Source organism: Bos grunniens, chromosome 29, assembly GCF_055505025.1.
Source record: "Bos grunniens cultivar Pamir isolate PY7600 chromosome 29, Bosgru_T2T1.0, whole genome shotgun sequence".
NCBI classification, from domain to species: Eukaryota; Metazoa; Chordata; class Mammalia; order Artiodactyla; family Bovidae; genus Bos; species Bos grunniens.
Genome location: NC_141193.1, coordinates 14969347 through 14990932, shown reverse-complemented (window position 1 = coordinate 14990932; position 21586 = coordinate 14969347). Strand labels below are relative to the sequence as shown.

General features: G+C 45.0%; 1 protein-coding gene across 4 annotated transcripts in view; it reads right to left on the bottom strand.

Annotated features, from left to right (window-relative positions):
- PRDM10 (PR/SET domain 10) overlaps nucleotides 1-21586 on the bottom strand; it is a 98737-nt gene that overhangs the window by 19918 nt on the left and 57233 nt on the right. For all 4 annotated transcript variants that reach the window (XR_015157387.1, XM_086383137.1, XM_086383140.1 and 1 more), the window contains exons 5-13: nucleotides 21203-21428; nucleotides 19177-19418; nucleotides 17166-17369; nucleotides 15539-15611; nucleotides 13062-13179; nucleotides 10114-10243; nucleotides 9368-9610; nucleotides 3586-3933; nucleotides 1311-1466 (exon numbers count right to left, since the gene is read on the bottom strand). Coding sequence is in view for 3 of the 4 variants with exons in the window: in XM_086383137.1 (XP_086239263.1) it covers nucleotides 1311-1466; nucleotides 3586-3933; nucleotides 9368-9610; nucleotides 10114-10243; nucleotides 13062-13179; nucleotides 15539-15611; nucleotides 17166-17369; nucleotides 19177-19418; nucleotides 21203-21428 (1740 nt within the window). In the remaining variant the exon portion in view is untranslated. The remainder of the gene's footprint in view (nucleotides 1-1310; nucleotides 1467-3585; nucleotides 3934-9367; nucleotides 9611-10113; nucleotides 10244-13061; nucleotides 13180-15538; nucleotides 15612-17165; nucleotides 17370-19176; nucleotides 19419-21202; nucleotides 21429-21586) is intronic.

Genomic DNA, 21586 nt, shown 5'->3' with positions numbered 1-21586 from the left:
GAAGTGTGTAAGCACTTATACTACCCGCTATGGACGGGGTAGACGATCACAGGTCAAAGTCACAGCTTTTAGTCTGATGATCTGATTGAGGGATACAGGCTGATATGAGTCCACAGACAGAAAATTAGGCAGAGCCCATCCTGAATAAAAACAAACTCCGAAAATGCCAGCTCCCTTATCCAGTGAGGCTCTGCTCTCAGACATATAATTACACTGTTATTGGTCTTATAAAGACTTTGAACCTTCCTACCAGACCAGTTCTTTCCACATTTTGGCTCGAGGATGTTTCTGTAACCCCCTTCATTTTTCAGCACAATTTAAGTAACAAACATTTCTTGAATGCCCACCGTGCTAAGTTCAGAGGTATATGGCCAGGCAGCCCCACCAACTTCCACATTCTACACAGGACTCCTTTTCCAAGTCAGTTTTCCCCTCCTGAATCCATTTCTGACTCTTTTCTAGTTTCTATGACAAGATGACCTACACTCATATTCTGCAGAGTATCTTTCAGTGACATTTTTGCCAAAACATCTGGCTTCCCAAGGAAGCTTGTTTTACCATTTTCACAATTACTTGTTTAACTCTTATCTCTGAGTCTCCTGTGGGGTTTTCCTTTGCTTTCTTCTAAATTCCAGGCATGTTCTTATACTTATTATCTTTTATCTTAATCCCAGAAGTCATTAACATTCCCCAAAGGAGCCTAACCCTCTCAACATCCCATACACTTCCCACTTCCACTGGATGACGTCCTGATGACCTAGGGCTCAATTATCAGACTCTTACACTTCATAAATGCTCAAGAAAAAAATCTCTTGATTCGATGGGTAAATATATTGTCCTCTTAGGAATTCCTTGATAGCAATTTAGTTCTATTCATTATACACTTGGATTCTTGTAGGAGATGCATTATTACCCTATTTGGAGATATGAATTAATTATTTGGGGAAATTACAGTGAGTTTCCTCTTTAATTTTAGGGTTTCCCTGGTGGCTCAGTTGGTAAAGAACCTGCCTGCGATGTAGGAGAACTGGGTTAGATCCCTGGGCTGGAAAGATCCCTGGAGAAGGAAATGGCAACCCACTCTGGTATTCTTGCCTGGAAAATCCCATGGACAGAGGAGCCTGCCGGGCTACAGTCCATGGGGTCACAAAGAGTCGGACATGACTGAGCAACTATCACTTTCAAATCAAACAAGAGACACAAATTACACCTCAAGTCTGTGCTGTGAGCACAGGTGATACACCCTCAAAATGAGCAGGCATGACAATTTCAATGGCCCGAGACCACGCAGACTGCCCGCTGGTTCCCACCTTAAACTGCTTCCCACACGTGGAGCACAGGAAGTCCTTGCGGTCCGAGTGCCGGAGCATATGCAGACGCAGCTTGTCCGGACGGCAGAAGGCCTTGTCGCACTCTGTACACTGGTAGATCTTTTCTGAGTGGAAGCTGCGCACATGCTTCTTCACCTGGCAGAGAAGACACAGAAAATCAGGGAAAATGACAGGAGGCAGCTCGCCAACACTAGAGGGAGCCAAATGCATTGCCTTGGATTCTCATCAGCCTGGCCTGGGAGCCAATCGGGTGTGACTGATAACTGGCCTACTAGTAACAGCCTCCTTTTCATGGTGGCCAGAAAACCTTACCAGCCTGGACCTCCCAGGACTTGAGAAGAGGAAGAAAATGCTTGCTTAGTCCAAGCCCTGATCACATGGGCCATGTTTGTCTCTCTCCCTCTTTAAAAAAAAATAAAAAGATTAAAAGTAAGAGTTCCTTTGGATTTAAATGAATCTTGGCAAAAATTAAATATAAGAAGACGGAAAATCATTCTTCCTCACTTTTTGCTGCTTCCAATATGGATACAAACAATTTAGCCCCTTGCAGTAATAGGTCCCTTTACACCCTTCTATAAAAATCAGGTTCTGAAGAATTAAAGACATGTGCACATGTGTTAAGTCTCTCGGTCGTGTTCAACTTTGGAACCCACCAGGCTCCTCTGTCCATGGATTTTCCCTGGCAGGAATACTGGAATGGGTTGCCATTTCCTCCTCCAAGGGAGTCTCTTGCATCTCCTGCATTGGCAGGTGGGTTCTTTACCACTGAAGACATGAATTCAATGATACAAAACACATTACCCATTTATGAGGACAATACAACACTAGCATCCTTTCCTCTTACTTGAGACTTATTCCCTGTACTTTCAGATAACTTAAATAAAAGAATATGGCCTTTAAAGTCTCTCAGTCATAAATATCCAGTGAAGAAGAGTTATGTATGGGACCTAGGTATTGAGCTATCAAACCATTCCTATAAGACTTGTCCTTTATTATTTTTGGAGTCTCTTTTGCCATTAAATTCTGCCCTAATGCAACTTCTCATGGCTAAAAAATAAAAATTAAAAAAAAATTTTAAGAAGAAACTTACCTAATTGTGTAAAGTGAGAAAATTACCAAGACTCTCAATACTAGAACTATGATTAAATCTCAGTTTTCTTTTGGTAATTTAAAAAACAGAGAAGGGGGATGTTTTTATTATTGAACACAAGTCTCCCGCATTGCTGCTGCTGCTGCTGCTGCTAAGTCGCTTCAGTCATGTCCAACTCTGTGAGACCCCATAGACAGCAGCCCACCAGGCTCCCCCATCCCTGCGATTCTCCAGGCAAGAACACTGGAGTGGGTTGCCATTTCCTTCTCCAGTGCATGAAAGTGAAAAAATAAAGTGAAGTCGCTCGGTCGTGTCTGACTCCTAGCGACCCCATGGACTGCAGCCCACCAGGCCCCTCCGTCCATGGGATTTTCCAGGCAAGCTCCCGCATTACAGGTGGATTCTTTGCCATCTGAGCCACCAGGGAAACTCATTAGATATTTAGACTTACTTATTCATTCACTAGCATATAACACTATTATCACTTGAAGTCCAGATGAAATCATGAATATTCTGGAACTTATCCTCACCCCATTTGGCTCCAGAATATAGCACAGGGGAGGAGTTCAGTGTTTAAAACCAAAGTATACTGGGACTTCCCTTGTGGTCCAATGGTTAGGAGTCCACACTTCAAAAGCAGGGGGCACAGGTTTAATCCAGGATTGGGAGCTAAGATCTCACATGCTGTACAATATGGTCTCCCCCCAAAAATCTGTATGTTATATACCAACTTATTCTTTCATTTCCTTCCAAAATGCACCACCTTAGTAGCTTAAGACAGGAAACCACAGTAATGGGGGAAAATATTTCCAGGCAGGAAATGGGAGTCTGTCTTCTACAGCTGCTACGTATTTTATAAGTAGTGAGTATTGGCAAGGATGAAGAAAGACTTTTTTAAAAATAATAACCAGACCTGATTGTTTATTTCAAACTGTAATATAACTTAAATGTTTAAACGTCAATGTCTTATTTCGACAATTAAGGGTCACAATCATCCTCTGCTTATCAAAAGCAGTTTGAAGAGACATCATTCTCCAACTATGAAGTTGCTGTCAAGAAGGGAGATGAAAGATACAGATAACGGGCCATCTCAATTTTCCAAAAACCGCTGTTTTTCTTTCCTAAAAACGGCAGTACTCGGGCATCTCGGCAGTTGGTACTCACCTGGATAAAATCTGGGAACCGTTTCTTACAAGTTGGGCAGCTGAAGTAGCCATCATTGATATGAATGGCCACGTGATCTTTCAACAAATCAAGGCGGTCAAAGGATTCTGGGCAAAAAATGCAAGAGTAAGTCTTCTGGTCCGAGTGGAGCTTCATGTGGCTCTCCAAGGATGCACTGCTGATGAAGCCCTTGTTACAGAGGTCACAGGTCAACGGGCAGTTCCCCTCCCGCCCATGGAAGCGCACGTGTTGGTCCAGTTTGTCCTTCTCTCGGAAGGCCTTCCCGCAATGCAAGCATTTAAAAGGCCGGAAAGACTTCCGAATGAACAGATGCTGCAGAGCTGCATTCTGAAAGACACACACAAGTGGGATTACTTAGTGAGTAGGCCAAACGTGCAAGCAGCTCACACATTTATAGGAAGAGAGGACGATCTCAGCAATCACAGACTTTCCACAGAAATTAAACTAGGATACACTGTTGAAAGAAGATTTTTTTCTGGTAGAGACCTTAAAAATGAAGCCATCTTCAAAGAAGTTGATCTTGAAAAGACAGACTTTGGGTTTTGTTTTATGCCTACGTGTGTGTGCTTTCTTCTGAAAGGATCTAGGTCACGTTCAAAAAATAAGAGTTGTACAATAGAAAAAATCCCAGAGTCAAGTAGAATAAAAATTGAAGATTTGGAAGAAATGACTTGGGGGGAGTGACGCATGCATGATGAGGTGGGAGCAAGTCAGCCAAATGTTACTTGTTGAAGTCCTTGAGCCAAAGAATTTGAAGCTTGATTAAGACATTTAGCAAAACTAAAGATAATAAAAAGAACTGAAGCGTAGCAGGGGCTGGAGGAAGGAGCCAGTGGACATGGGATTTCTTTTGAGGATGATGAAAATGTTCCGGGACTGGTGGCGATGGCTGTACCACTTTAGGAATATTCTAAAAACACAAAGAGTGAATTTGATAGTACATGAATTGCATATCAATTTATGAAAAAGAACTGAAAGAGAACAAAGATACAGATTTACATGGACGTGTTTGCTGCTGAGATAAGACATATAAGCACACATCCTAAATGGAATATGTGCCTTAATTATGTCCTACTTAAGAAATGCTCTTCAGTGTAGCTGGTTAGTGCCACTGGTTAGAATTCCTCGCTAACTGGGTTAAATTTATTGCTCTGTTCCCTGTCTAGACCAGTCAATTCTGCTCTTTTTCTTTTTCTCGGTTACAGATTGCACGTCTAATGCTGATTAGCCATCTTGTGAGTTCATGCAATTGTTATAAGGAATCCAAGTGAGAGAATATGGATGCTTAGTATAAATTCATCACTACCACTGGGAAAACACTGTCCTCTCTACTGACAGCAAATCAACAGACTCATCTTTCACACAGAGAATACAGATTCAATATTTCAGTTCTACTATAATGAAGACTCATTCATAAATTCCTCAAAACACCGGGAGGAAAGCTCTAGACAACAATGAGGGAAGAAAATAATTTCTCAAAAAATATATCTGTGAATGGGTATGCTTATGGCTCATATTGCAGTGGTCATATTGCAGCCATAAGCCATTGCTTATGGCTCATATTGCAATGCAGGAGACATGGGTTTGGTCCCTGGGTTGGGAAGATTCCTTGGAGAAAAGAATGGCTACCCACTCCAGTATTCTTGCCTGGGAAATCCCATGGACAGAAGAGCCTGGCGGGCTACAGTCCATGGAGTCTCAAAGAGACGGATACAACTGAGTGACTAACACTTTCACTTTCATGCTTGGGTAACTATAAGAGAATAATAATTAAAGGATTAATGAAGAGCTTAAAGCATTATTTGTGCAATGGAAAATAGTATAATGAACAATGTTGAAACTCTTAAATTTCAAATTACTTATAAGTAGCAACTTCTAAATTTATTGTGAAATAATCTCTTGGGGGAAAGCAAAATAATTATTGTCAATTTTTTAATTTATTATTACTGTCAAGAATTTTGAACATAGCTCCTATGTAACAGGAAACAACTTTCTCAAGGCTTCTCTAAAAAGGCTGGGAGAGACATTTTACCTACTCATTTATTGAATAAATATTTAGCAATTCTGTCGTCTTCCCAAGCTGACGGGTTGCATCATATTTTATTCTGCTTTGAATCTAGATCTCTTTAAAAAGCTGAGTTCATAGAAAGTGTCAGTAAAAGTCTGTGAATTAATGAAATGTATCTCATGTGAAAAATCAAAAAGAATGATTTCCAGATCTTTTCTGCAGCATCTGAAGAGGTTGTAAACAAAAAACCTTTTTGAAATCAGCCAGAGAGCTCTCTTTCACTTCATTATACAGCTTAGCAGTCACCTAATCTCGCTACTCTATCTGGAAAGATACTTATTTTACATAAAAGCTCTCACTATTCTGGCTACTTTCCAGACTTTAAATATTACAAATGAACAAATGCTATCATGAGGTTCAGAGGTTCAAGGTACAGGGTGAAGGAAATCTAATCATCATTTCTTTTGCCCAGGTTCAGCAATGTTTCCAAGGGCAGACAGTGCACAGCAACTGATCTTGGTCCCTCAGGGGTTCCACTTCCCCTTGGACGCCAAATCTGGATCGCAGTTTTATTTTGGTTCATTACGCTTATAAGACTCCTGTCATCTCTGTTTAGTGTGAGTGTCCTCAGACACTGGATCTAAACCCAGCAGCAGCTCCACTTCCTTAGCTCTGTGGACAAACCTTGTCTTGACTGTCTTTGTGACTTCCATGGAGCCCTGGACGCTGTCTACATACAGGAACCGGATTGCATCTGTGATCAAATAATCCTCCTGGGGCCCCTTCATGACAAGGCAGTGGAAGTACTGAAACTGCCCGCTCCCTCTCCCCACTTAGAGGCCATCTCTACCATACCTCCTGCACTGCAGAGCTGCGATCGGTACATATTTTCTAGAAGCAATAATGAGAAAGGGCAGAGGCAGCAAAGATGAATCCCAGAGTTGCCGTTGGCCAACAACTCTGTGCTGGATGGAACATAAGTTGCCAAAATGGTAGAGATGCTAAAACCTGTGACGAGGGATTCTACTCACATTGAAGTGAGTCCTGAGATAACAGATTCTGTGCAGACAAAACCCATAAAATGTTTCTAAAGTCTGATATGAATAGCAAAAGGAACCTAAATTATTGACCAATTTTCATGTTATTTTGACCCTGATACGAAAAGGAAATCAATCATGTTTGTTTGCTTTAAAAAAAAAAGAACAACAACTTTCCTCTGGTCTATTTTCTGCCTGGTTTTCAGAACCTCTGTTGGGCTAGTCCTGCCCAGCATCTCACTCTCCACTCTCCTCCAGCTGGCACCCGTGCTCGGGTCAGACCAACGTGCACAGTGCCCACAACCACACCAAGCACATTCCTGGGTCTTGGCCTTTGAAGTTATGGCTGCCCACCTCTGAAACGGCCTCCCTTCTTCCTGTCTGTCTTTCAAGGACCAGTTTAACTCTCACTTCATCTACGAATTATTCCCTGAATCCAGCTTTCTTTAAATCTTTCACTCTTCCAAGTTTCTCTAGTAATTATGGGCTCTACCTTTCCCCGGGTCAGGTAGATCCCCTGGAGGAAAGCATGGCAACCAACTTCAGTATTCTTGCTTGGGAAATCCCATGGACAGAGGAGCCTGGCAGGCTGCAGTCCATGGGGTTGCAAAGAGTCAGACAGGACTGAATGACTGAGCACGCATGTATGTACGCACCCTTAAATGTGATACTGAACTGTGACCCAGCTTACATTAGCATTGTGTCCCTAGTTAGACTGGAAGATCCCAGCAGACAGAACTCCAGTGAAAATTCTCCTATGCACCTCGAAAGTACTGGACATCCAGTCAGAACTCGGTGTCATTTCAGAAGGCATTTCAGAACACTCGGCTGTTTCAGAGCTCAAAGGGACCTTGGAGATTACTTAGTCCTACCCTTCATTTCATGTATGAGCACACTGCAGCCCACAGTTTACTCACTGATTCTTAATAAATTAATAATAAATTAGCATTATTTATTAACTAATTTACATTGACTATAGCAACCAAACTGTAGTTTCCACTAGGATTTAGTAAGTACGGGTTGCAAAGAGCAGTAGGTCAGGCAGACACTTAAATAGCATTCTGTTATGTGAGTGAAACAGGAAACAGACATACCTGCAGCTCCAACTGAGCAGGCAGCATTAGAGGAGAGAAAAATAGTTACATTACCAATGGGGTTGGAAGGCTTCCCTTCAGTGGGTCATTACCAATCTGGATAGAAGAGATGAAAAAATACATAGCCCTGCTTTTTAGAATGTGTGAGAAGGTAAAAAAACAAAACTAGCTCACCTAAGACTGACTGCCAGAAGTCACATGCATGTGGGTTTTGCTTTGATACAAGGAAACTTGTTCCAAAACCAGTGACCCAGTTCATTCCAGAACACACATACAACCATGGCCGCACTATGCTTGCACACCCACGCCTCACAACACACGTGGGCTTTAATTTTTGCCTGCAAAAAATTAAATCTAGGAAGCAAGTCTCTGGACCTAGTAAGAAATCAGAACGGCCAAAGCGAAAAGACAGCAGTTGTGCAAGAGAGAGAGGAAAGCAGACTGGGAATCATGTAACATGATGGATAGAAAGTATTCATAGCCCTTTGCTGTTCTGGTCTGTATTTCTCTGTATGCTTATGTTTGCTTTTGAAATAATATTCATGGAGCTATAAGGTTCACAGGTTTCCATTTCAGGACCCTCATAAAGGCTATTCAGCCTGACTGCTCAGAATCCCGTCCACGACGCCATACAGAACAAATGTTTAAATGTATTTTTACATAAAGGCTCAGACAAGACTATTGTTCAAGTTTTGTCTGTGCCTTCTAGCCTATAGGTAAATAAGACTGAAAGAAACATAAGCTGAAATGAGCGTTCATCTAGAAACTGCAAAGCCTGGGAAGATACACAAAAAGTTTCTTTCATCCACATATAAAGGACTAAGAAATGTCTTTAAACAGCTTGCTGCCACAAACATGGATTTAAGTCATTGTTTTCTGGATGTTAATTGTCCGCACAGGCACTGAGCCCGCAAAACGACATGGCTCTCCACCTGTGTCTCCCACAGGTCCGAATGCACACTCAACGCTATCTGTTAAATATGGACAAGATACACCTGGCCAGGCAGCCACTGACGGAGGCCCTGCAGCCACACGGTCTGAAGTCATAACGCGGCTTACATAGGAGAGAAGACACTGCCCTACCCCCACACCTGGAGCTTAGCTCCATGCTGTCCCCGTATCTGGGCCGCACCTGCCAGATCTGCTTGGACTCAGGTCCCTGGGCATTGACACGACATGGCATTTGCCAGTCTCCCACTGGAAATTGTCGACAACCAAATTCAAAACCCCAAAGTGACTTGAGAGCTCTGATCAGGCACAGATTAGCCTGGCTTCAATGTAATTAACTATTATAGCTCAGTGTACTTATTTCTCCATTTCCAATCTGTGAGTTTTAGGATCCAGGGCGCTATCCTACTCTAACCACACTAGTCTGGATGTTGCCAAGAGCCAGGCTTCCATGTCACTGCTAAATTGATGGAATCGAGGACCAGCCATGCCAGCCTGCCATGGGACACGGAGGCCCTGAGAAACAGTTCACACTTTCTTCCAAAACAAACAAGGGCTTGAGCAGCGGATGGTGAACAGCATGGCGCCTACAGAGCTGGCCGCCTGCAGGAGAGTTGGCGCCCATGCAGTGGGCGGAGGGGGTGGGGGAAGGGGGAGCTGGGCATCCCGCCTACCCGGATGCGCTTGGCACGGCGCATGTCGTCGGCCGTCAGGGTGCTCTGGGCGGGCAGCACGCTCTCCTCATGCTGGGGCTGCAGGTGCAATTCATGCGTGTCCGGCTCTTGCTCTAGAGAAGATGGGGCTTCCGGGGGCAGCTGAGGGAGCGGGAGGGTGGGCTGCTCTGGTTGGTCCAGCCCGTTAGGAGTCGCAGCTTCAGCCTCATCGAACTGCTCCTTGGTGGAAAAATGCAACAGGTCCTGAAATCACAAGAACCAGGAGTTATTTCCCTGCCTAGACAGACATCCATGCAAGGACTTAGAACTGCTGCTTTATGTTTTAAATGATTAGCCTCATAATGCTCAGAAAAGATTATTTTCCTCCTGAGAACATGAATTAGGTAACCATTCACAGGATGTAAAAACCATGACATATTCCAGATCACTTTATGAGGAAAAAAGAAGGCGGGATTCTTCTGGAATATCATAATTTCAATTGTCTGAACTAATTAAACAGAGGCCCCCATAATGTCTCTGGACAATTTCAAATCTTTAGGGCTGCAAAGTTGGCCTTCTGTTGTAAGTAATGTTTAAAAATACGCTCTTTTGAGTCTTTGTCTGATCAGATTTTAATTAACAGGCAGCGAAGTGCCAACAGGCAGGACTGTCAGCCTCTGAAAGGCATTGTGTTTGAGTCCAGTGACAATTCTAAATTCTCTGAGCAGGCATCCAAGAAGAGTTCCTGCCTTCCCCTCCCCCCTCACCTGTGTCCCATCGTCACACTTTTCCCCGTTTTCACTGGTTATCTCCAAGCGGATAAATTTGGGAGGACGTCCTGGCCTTCGACCAGGGCCAAACCGCCTCTTGCCTCGGCCCCTTCCTCTGCCTCTTGCTCTGGGGACAAGAGATCGGGTGATAAATAGTCACAGTTACATAATACTCCACAACAAATATTTCCCTAAATGATCCGGAGTAACTCCAAATCTTGATTTCCACTCACTTTATTTCTTTTCCTGATTCTGTAGACGATCATTTTGCCAATACACGCTATCTCAATTTCTCATCTTTCCTTGTCTATATAGCTCAAAGAGACATCTTAAATTATTCAGAATAAAGGGAGCTTTAAAAATTCAAAGTGCTGACACCATTTTGCCACTGGACATTCTGAAAGCTCGAACACATCTCCACAGTTATGTGAGCAATGCAGACAGGACAGAACACACCGAGCCTGGTGTGTGTCCTAGAGACAAGATTGGGGTCTTTCCCCTTGCTCACCTCATATTCCTTCCATGGAATCTGGCTAGAGTCAAAGATATGTTCTTGCTTTACTATAATCTTCTGGGAGGCCAGAACGAATTTCTAATTCAGTGGTTCAATAATATATCCAATAAATGCCAAATGAATTTTATCCCCTTTGAAAGGTTTCTAACATACAAAAGTTCCTTAATCAAAGGGATTCAGAAAAGTATGTCACTAAAATCTCCTTTAGAAGACATGCGTGCAAGATGCATTTAAAATCAATCAGACTGTGCTTTATTCTTCCACTCACGTACTTAACAACTTAATTAAAAATATAGATTTTTTTCCAAGGACTTTTAAAAGATCCTTTTTTATGGGAAATTCTGAACGTCGGCAAATATGGCAAATACAAGCCCAGTGTACTCACTACCTCATTTCAATACTTATTAGCTCGTGAGCAGTTTTATTCTATTTGAATCATCACCACTTGTCCTACACACATACCCATTAGACTATTTTGAACTAAATCCCAGACATCATTTCATCTCATTCATATTCATAAATATTTAAATACATATCTCTAAAACATAAAGATATATAAATATATATATATAAAATGCATATCTCAATACCATTATCGCAACTGATAGTTGCTCAATGTTTATTAAATCTAGTCAAAGTTCAGATTTGTCTAATTGTCTCAAATTTCTTTTAGCAGTTGGCTAATGAACATTTTATCTGCAGTGTGCCCTGCCTGGTGCTCAGCACTAAAAGATGGGAAGTGATATCCAACAGTTCTTACCCTCAGAAGTCCAGCAGAGGCAGCAGGCATATAAACCAAAACTCTCAAGAGGGTATAAAAGGTGTTATAACAGAGCCACGTTGGAGTGTTTGGGATGCCCTGGAGGAAGTGCAGGACAGAATGCTCGCTGTGCCCTCCACGCACCTCGGCCGTCTGCTCCCGAGGTCACACCTTGCCCTTGTCGTCCCCGGTGGCTGCAGAACCCCAGGACCCTGACGCCATGCCTTGTCCACTTCAACACTGTGTCCTAACTTTCCAGTTCACCCCTTGGGCGCCTGAACTCCCAGATCCTGCCCCCTCACCAGCATCTCCAGTCCTGCAGCCCGTCAGCAGTCGCGTCCCCTTCACGTTTTCCCTCCCTTCTTCCACTCATCACCTCCAAAGCCCATCACTGGAGTGCGGAGTGATCCCGCGCACATGCTCTTCCCCCACCCTGCTGCTTCGCCACTCTCACTGCGTTGCAGGCGCTTGGTGAAACCCACTCCGTGCCCTCCCTGCACAGACACCCTCACGGGGAGAGACACTGGGTGAGGACATGGCCTTGACTCACGAGAGCCCCCAGTGAGCTCTTGCTGCTGCAGGCAATCACACCGCACTTCCCTGGAGTATTTACTCTCCCACGTTCCTAAAGGTCATTTCACACCACCTTCTCTCTTCTCAAATTCTATAAACACTGGCAAGCCTACGTCTGTCCCACTGAGACTACCCCAATCCAAACCACTCTCATTTTTCATCCAAACTGTTGCAATAGTGTCTAACCAGACTCCCCGTCTTCCCTCTTACTGCAGTACAACCTCAGTGCTGTTTTCACTTTTATCCACAGTGATGCTTGGGCTTCCCAGGTGGTGCTAGTAGTAAAGAATCCACCCGCCAATGCAGGAGACGCAGGTTTGACCCCTGGGTCAGGAAGATCCCGTGGAGGAGGGAATGACAACCCACTCCAGTATTCTTGCCTGGAAAATCCCATGGACAGAGGAGCCTGGCGGGCTACAGTCCATGGGGGTCACAAAGAGTCAGACACACTGAAGGGACTGGGCACGCACGCATAGTGATGTTTAGAAATATAATTGACATCATAATATCCCTTGCTCAGCAACCTCTGAGGACTTCTTATCACACATAAAATGAAATTCAAATCTCCTATCACTACCATCAGGCCTACATGATCCAGTTGCTGCCCATCCCGCCCTGTGGAATTCTCCTTCATTTACCCCTTTTTCTTTTTTTTCATATAGGAATTAAACACAAGAGTTAGTTTAATGAAGGAATCTTACCTTTGAAGAGTTTGAAAATCAGAGGTGCAGGTTATTTCAAAGGTGTATGCTATCTCAAGAATTCCTATTTCAGAATCTCTAGTTAGGGGAGACGGAAAGATCTCCTATTGCTGGGTATTGATTATGCTTGTTCAGGGAAATGTTTACTAAGGTGGAAAGACCTCCTATTGCTAGGTAAGCATTATTCTGGAAAAGACCCAAGTTGTGATGAGGACCAGGGGGAGGAAAGGAAATGATGCATAAGAAATGTCCTTTAGCAGCCTAACTGGTTATCTGTCTACACACCCACCCATGTGCATACAGACACACACACACACCCTCATACATTCATAGATGATGCAGAAATGACTCTGGAACTTTAAACACTAAGTTTGTGAAAACTTCCCCCTCATTATACCTGCTGAACACATCCAGTTTCTCATCGTGAGAATTGAGATGCTGCTGCAGCTGTTCAGAGCTTATAAATCGGCGGTTGCATTCATAGCAGGGCCAATTCTTCTCTTGCTCTCGAAGAACTGCAGCCATAGGAGAGAGACCATGGAGGCCAGTGACCAATGGGCCCCAATAAAACTCAAATGCCTGGCACCCCCACCATTCTCACCGCATCGTAGCCCAGTGCTCATAGATACCCAATGTCTGCTGTTTTGTTATAAAAGCAAAGGCTCAAGATTGACAGAAAGTAGTTTTGGGGATCTGGTTTTCTGATACATTCATGTAAGACATCAAAAGAACAACTACCGTGTGCTACCCTCTCCCACCCCCAACACACACAACCTTACCCCACTGGGAAGACACGGTGTGCTACAGTGGGAATGTGTATGCAGATCACCCAGTAATTCAGATCCAAGCTTCATAATCAGAGTATAGTGTAAAACACAAATAACTGGAAGATGAATGCTCAATATCATCACTTTAGTGAAAGGTTCACAAGCACAGGTTAAAGCCGTACCCTATGACCCAGCAATTCTACCCCTAAATGTGTGCCCAACAGAAATATGCACATATGTTCAGTAAAGGACATGTAAGAAAGTTCACAGTGGTACCTTCATATTGGCCAGACACTGGACACTGGAAATGACTTTGTTGACCAAGAAAGAAAGACTATGACTGACTTTTGTCCCCTAGGAAATAGCCTCACAACTTTTGGAATTTCCCAAGTAAATGGCACGTCTTTGTCACTCCTGATGATCTGTGACCATACCTGAGTTTATGCTAATGAGATGGCCCAGATGGGGATGACTGAGCCTAGAAAACCAACTACCTGAAAACAGGGCTGTGGCTTTGAATGAGGGGGTATAGCCAGGGAGGGGAGCAGGGGCTAGAGAGGAGATCAGTCATGGGCCACGGATCCAATTGATCACACTGCTGTGATGATGCCTCGACAAGAACTCTGGACACAGAAGCTCAGGTGAGCCTCCCACGCTGGTGATGACACATTCGGCCTCCAGGGCTGTGACACAGGCACTTCTCATCTGGGACCCTCCCAAACTTTGCCCTAAGCATCTCTTCATTTGGCTGGTCCTGACGTGTGTGCTTTATGATAAAATGGCAATTCTAAGCCCAGCACTTTTCTGACCTCTGTGCACCATTCTAGGGAATTATTAGACCTAAGAGGGTAGTGGAAATTCCCTAAATGCTACTAGTCTAGTTGCTCAGAAGTGCAGGGGGCATGGGATCCCCCTCGCTTGAGGATGGTGCCTAAATTAGAGACAGTCTCATGGAGGACTCTGCCCTTGACCTGTGATGTGACCTAACTCCAACTAGTCAGTGTCAGAATTGCATAGTTCAACCCAAACTTCTGTGCTGAAAATAGATAAATGAATTGTGGTACATACAATACTTTGGCCACCTGATGCAAAGAGCTGACTCATTGGAAAAGACCCTGATGCTGGGAAAGATGGAAGGTGGGAGGAGAAGCAGACGACAGAGGATGAGACGGTTGGATGGCATCACCAACTCAATGGACATGAGTTTGAGCAAACTCCGGCAGACAGTGAAGGACAGGGAAGCCTGGCGTGCTGCCGTCCATGGGGTCACCAAAAACTGGACACGACTTAGTGACTGAACAAAACAAGTTCACACAGTAGAAAACAAAGTGGCAAAGAAAATGAACAACTTACAGTAATACACAATAGTATGGAAAAGTCTCACAAACAAAAGATTCTCATGCTCCGGAAGTGTATGTGTCACATAATTCTATGTATACAAAGTTCAGTAACAAGCAGATGGTGTCTGTGGTGTTGAAGTCAGGAGATAGTTTTACTTGGGAGTGAAGAGGAATTAGAAGGTGTTGGGGACTCCTGGGGCTGTGGCCCACCCTGTGTCTTGACTTGGGTCCCCAGGTATTCTCACGCTGTGAAAATTCATCAGGCTGTTATTTATGACTTTGTAGTTTTCTGGATGTAGACTGTACTTCAGCGACATTTACTTTCACAACAAAGACAATCCCTGCCTTGCTATGTTCAGAGACGATTACATCAAGATAAAAATCATCCTCTGATCTAGGTCCTAATTTAATATTTGGACTTTTCATTATATTAAATACTATTTTCTAGGACCCATGAAAGAAATGTAAATATGTCATCGTCATTTGACCCTAGAATTACACAAGGATGTTTAGTTCTAAGAAGCCACCTGCAATGCAGGAGATACAGGTTCAATTCCAGGGTTGGGAAGATCCCCTGAAGAAGGAAATGGCAACCTACTCCAATATTCTTGCCTGGGAAATCCCATGGACAGAGGAGCCTAACAGGCTACAGTCCATGGGGTTGCAAGAGTCGAACATGACTTAGTGACTAAACCACCACCAAAGATGTAAGTAATATATACAATTTACAATCAATACATGAAATTAAAAAAAAACAATCCGAGTACCTTTCCGCTCTTCCTCAGAAATGTCATGGATTTTCCGGTTCACAAATTCAGCATAGGAAGCAGCATACCACACCTGCAAGAACCAAGCACGTCATCAGGGACGAAGGACATCACAGGATGCGCTTCACGGGCTTCAGTTCCTCCTCCTGCTCACAGAACATGACCCAGGTTTCCCACAGCAAACCAACAAACTAACAAAAGAAGCCGCACTGTGAGGTGACCCCGTTGGCACAGGCAGTCAGTCAGGAAGTTCATACGGCGAGACACACACTGTGTGGGATTCTTTTTTATGTGCTACACAGTAGGTCCTTGTTGCTTATCCATTGTAAATGTTTTCTTTATCCTTTTTAAAAAAATGTTTTTGTTATTACAACAACTTCACAAGAGATAACATTAGTAGTCTCTTGATTTAATGAAACAGAGCCTCTTCTGATTTTTTATCTGTTTAAACACAGGTTTCCACGCAGCTGTGGTCACAGTGGCTCCACCCTCACACTGCTGGGGTCAACCAGAGCCACCCTGCCCTCCTGAGTCTCTGCCTCCATCCCACCCTGGGGAGGTTGCTTCTGCTTCCTGTCTGGCTCACCCTCCCCTCCACCACTCCTAAATAGTGCTGCTTCTGGAAGCTTAGTCCATGTCCAGGACCTTCTCCTTTCTCCCCAAGGCAATCACATCTGTTTGCAGCCAACTCTGTGCTAATGACTCTTAAGTTACCGCGTGTATCCCAGACCCTCCCTCTTCTTCCCTCTACCTACATTCTGCCACCTGCCTGATGGAGCCAGTCCAGAACTGACTTCTAGACACTTCCCTCCTCACCTACCTTTCTCATCTCAACAAACACCCCACCTTCCACCCAGTTGCTCAGACTTGAAAACTAAAGGTTGTGTGTGTGTGTGTGTGCGCGCACTCAGTCATGTCCAACTCTTTGCAACCCATGGACTGTAGCCCACCAGGCTCTGTCCATGGAATTTTCTAGGCAAGAATACTGGAATGGGTTGCCATGTCCTTCTCCAAGTGATCTTCCCAACCCAGGGATCAAACCCAGGTCTCCTGCATTGCCAGGCAGATTCTTTACCACTAAGGCAACAGGGAAGCCCAAAATGAAGTGAAGTAACTCCATCTTTAATCAACAGACCTGTCTGTACCCCCAAAATAACTACTTCCTAATTCCTCACCCCCTGGGCCTAATACCTTTAATTAAGGCCTTTGGTAGACCCCAAAGTCATACACTTCTTATTCTATTTTATTTGTGGGATTATTATAAGTGTACAGCGACTTTCCTGGTGGCCCAGTGGTTACGAATCTGCCTGCCAAGGCAGCAGACATGGGTTTAACCCCTGATCCGGGAAGATTTCACATGTTCCAGGGCAACTAGGCCCAAACACCACAACAAAGCCTGTAAACCCTAGAGCCCATGTTCTGCAACTAGAAAAAGCCATCTCACAGCAAAGAAGACCCAGTGTAGCCACATAAATAAATAAAATTGAGAAGCGTATAGTACACAGCAAGTACTCATAAATAAGCGAACTACAAGAAAAGGACCTTTTTTTTAAAGAATACCACTTCGAGGGGAAAGCATGAAGCGATCACAATTCCCAGCAGAGTGGCCACCGCCCCCGTGCTGTACCTTGAGCTCCTGCTTGGGCTCCACGTTCTTGATTGTTGTGTAGTACACGTGGTGGCCATACTGATACGCCACCAGGTTCTGCTCCAGGTGGTTCTGGGCCGGACGCACGAACATCATCCAGTTACAGAGGGTCTCGTCCGACAACTCAAACCACAGGTCTTCGTGCAAATCCCTGTCCTTTCTGTCCCCTTTATCGAGAGAAACCTGCAACCAGAGTGAAAGTGAAAAGACACCTACACACACAACCGCTAACATCATAGATGGTTGTGTAGTAATATGCAAAATGCTGTTCTTTAAATTAACCAGATACACTGGTTCTCCCCTTTGTATCTGGAAAGATACTGGAATTGTGTCTTACCAAATGAAAAAGGGAAAAACGCTTTCTAACGACCCAGTCATAGGATTACCTAGCAAAATCTAAAAGTCAGCACACTGACTGTACAGTTTTGGTTGCCATTTCATCATTAACTAACACATCAAAAAATGCTATTGATAAGCCAGAAAGTGCAAGAAAAATACTCTCCAGTTCATTGTAAGTGGCTTCCTTTGGGGTTTCAATTGCATTCATTTATAACGTGGAGGCTGGTGACAGATCGTTCTCTCTACAAAGTGATATTCTTTCGTGGACGTCTTGAGCTCTCATCAAGAAAATCTCCCCATGACAGCTGCTGATTTCTCAAAAACACACCCCATATATTCTCTCCTCCCAGTGTTCTTTCCCAGTTCTCCAGAGTGGCTCTCAAAAAGTAGACAGCAGAGGCTTTCGATCAAAGCAAAAGCATCGAAAGTGAGGAACAGACATCAGTATACACATACTTGAACATTCTGTAAACTATTCTTTAGCAGAAGATTCAACAGGATAGACCTGTTTCAAAGACTGAAAAAGAGGTTTTCCTAAAAACATTATGAGCACTTCACAGATGATATTGGTGTTGTTTAGTTACTAAGTTGTATGACTCTTTGCCACCCCACGAACTGTAGCCCACCTCTGTCCATGGGATGTCCTAGGCAAGAACACTGGAGTGGGTTGTCATTTCCTTCTCCAGATGATCTGCCCAACCCAGAGATGGAACCTATGTCTCCTACATTGGCAGGAGGATTCTTCACCACTGAGCCACTAGGGAAGCCCAACAGATAACATGAGTTGACATAATTCTCTTTGTATTATAGTCAAAGTTTATATTCAAAAAAAAAGTTGTCAAGCCTCTATTATAGGTTGAACTGGTTTCCCCCATAATTCATACATTGAAGTTCCAGCCCCTAGTAGCTTCAGACTGTAACTGCATTTGGAGGCAAAGCTTTGGAAGAGGTGATGAAGTCATCAGACCAGGTCCTGTCCTTACAGGACAGGGAGATCAGGACACAGAGAAGCACCAGAGGCGCCGAGCACACAGGGACCGCCTAGTGCCAAGGCAGCCACCTGCAAGCCAAGGGCCGCGACCCAAGCCAAACCTGCCTGCACCTTGGCCTTGGCCTTCCAGCCTCCTGCAGTGTGACAAACACACATTGTTTAAGCCCCCTGGTCTGTGGTGTTTGGTCCTAGAAGCCCTCTAAGACTAGTCCAGCCCCTGAGAATGACAAGAGTTCAGAGTTATTCACACAAGGCTTCAGGGTCTGAGGGCTTCCCTGGTGGCTCAGCGGTAAGACTCCACTGCCAATGCAGGAGATGCGGGGTAGATCCCTGGGTCGGGAAAATCCCTGGAGAAGGAAATGGCAACCCACTCCAGTATTCTTGCCTGGGAAATCTCATGGACAGAGGAGCCTGGCAGGCTATAGTCCACAGAGTTGCAAAGAGTCAGACAGGACTAAGCGATTGAGCACACTGAGGTCTGAAACTGTACCGTCCATGTTATAGGTAAGAGAGAAAATGTCTACATTTAAATCGGTCAAGCTTAGAAAGAAAAACACAGTGAACAACTGCTATGAGGCTGAACTGGGAGGCTCGGTGGGAAAATGCATGCCCCTTACAAGTCATCAGGACACGAGGGGACTGGGACAAAGTGTACATTACCTTGAGGTGGATGTAACAGTCCTTCAGCTCCGATTCCCTGACCAGTGGCCCCTCCACGGGGCCAAACTGGGTGCGCTTGGGGATGCGCCTCTTGGAGAACACGCCGCCCAGGAACCTGTCAATGTAGAGCACCAGCGGGAGGCTGGCCCGCGCCCGTGTCAGCACTGGCCGGTTGGGGATCGGGTGCAGGGGGCCGTGCTTCGGGCACACGGAAGAGTGTGCATTGTTACACTCCTCGCACCCTGAACGAGAAAGAAAGCCTCTAGGTGACGGGCTCGGGGGAAAGGGTCCTAACCTGGACAACCCCCATGTCTAAGTTTTTAAGACCAAATTCAGTCAGCTCCTACAACTGCACAACCCATTCCACTGTAATACACGACTCTCCAGAGACTGGGAGAATCCTGGTCTTTTCTTCTAAAATCAGGCAGAATTCGCTTGTGGCCTGCCAAAAATAATAAGCAGGCTGTGACTGATTTTTCTACTGGATGTCCATTGGAAGAGTGGCAGCAAATTTACAAGTCAACGTGGCTGAGTGCAGCAAAAACGAACACAGCATTGTCGAGCAACTACACTCCAATTTAAAAATAAGTAAAAAAAAGTTTACAAATCAAATAAAACATGTTTGGAAAGAGGAAAGAGGTGCTTATTAGTTGCTTAAATGCTGCAAAATCGGATGAAACAAATGAGGTAAACTTTATAGTATGTAAATTATAGGTCAATAAACCTGTTTTTTTTTTTTTTAAACCTGACAATATAGTCAGTTTCCTCAAAGGGAGTTGTAGAAACAGTGCTGTTAAATTTGAGATTCCCATGCACTTGCGTGAAGATAATGCTGAAGTGAATGAATTTAGCATCCCACGCTTCATTCTCCCGATGACACAACGAGGCTAGCCCTGATATGTACGTTCAGCTCATTCCGGGAGTGATGGGTTTGCACTAAGCGTCCACATCCACCCACTTTTTCCCAGAGTCCCCCACCTGGAGCTGACCGCCAGGCTGCAATGTGTACAGCAGTAGAACAGAGGAAAGAGACTGCGCCCCACAGAGAGCAGACTCCTGACTCAACACATCTAGTCAACCAACTGCATCTCACCCAACTGGCTGTGGGGTAGCCTGGCTTAGGAAACAGGTATTTTCAATTTCTACAACTCTCCAACAATGGAGAGCTACCTTGTGTTCATATTTAGAAGATTAAAGTGACTTCCTGTGTATTTGACTAAGGAGTTGCCTTGAAAACTTAAGAATTCAAAGAAAAGCAAAACGAGGAAATTCTCTTTTGGGTATGGAGATGAACACAGACCCCAGGCAAACAGTCTCACCACCACCATGCAGAAGGTCCCAGGAGAGATACGGTGAGACCACAAAGCTCTGCATGGCCTTGTAACTCGAAAGAGGAGATAAGGACTTTGCCATCTATGTGGGACACTGGTAGGCAGCAGCGGTGGCTTGGTGGAAGGAAGCAGGCCCTCCAAGCAGGCAGGACAGACAGGCAGTAGTATTGGCTGGCTGTGGGCACCAGCAACCAGACCACCTGTACTGGAATCCTGATTCCTGCAACAACTGAGCAGGACCTCTAGAAAGCTGCCGACTTCGCAAGCCCATGGAGAGCATTGCTCGAGTTAGGAAACTAGTGCAGAGCCCTAGGGCCCAGGGTGTGAGAGGCATCCTTTTACAGTAGGCATTTTTTAAGGTTGGTACGAAGAGAGGTGAGGCACCAAACATGTGAAAGAAGGAATGGCCGGATCTGCCAGGACTGGACACCATCACAGCCTGGCAGCTGGGGCTCTGAGATCAGAGGCTGAGGCTTGGTCCTGACCAAGCCCCAGCCCCTGTGACACCAGCAGGCTGCCCAGCTTCCTCCGGCAGCCGCTCGTGGATGCGATCGGAGCTCTAGCAGCAGCCAACACCTCCCTCCCTGGCTGCCCAAGGATGACGGGAAAGGGCGCCTTCAGAGAGACAAGCAGAGTCTGCCATGGGAGCCCTAGCAGAGGGGCCCACCCTGCACCCGAGAAGCAGCCCCACTTACACAAGTCATGCGGGTCGAAGGGCCGAGGGGGGTCAGGTTCCCAGTCATCCAGGTCAGTGTCCTCACCATCTTCCTCCTCCTCATCCTCAGAATCCTCGTCCTCGTCCTCGTCCTCCTCCTCCTTGGCCTCCAGTCTGGCCATGGGGTTCTGCAGAGTCGCCAGAGGGTCCGAGCCATCCACACTCTCAATTGAGGGTAACACCTGGTTGTGCACCGGCAGCGAGGCCTGGACAAGGTTTAATCACAACGTCAGCACAGCCCACGTGGGGTCGGAGGGAACCCGGACACACAGAACACAAGGTTTTAATGGAAGGTACTCCAGTATTCTTGCCTGGGAAACCCCACGGACAGAGGAGCCTGGGGAGCTACAGTCCATGGGGTCAC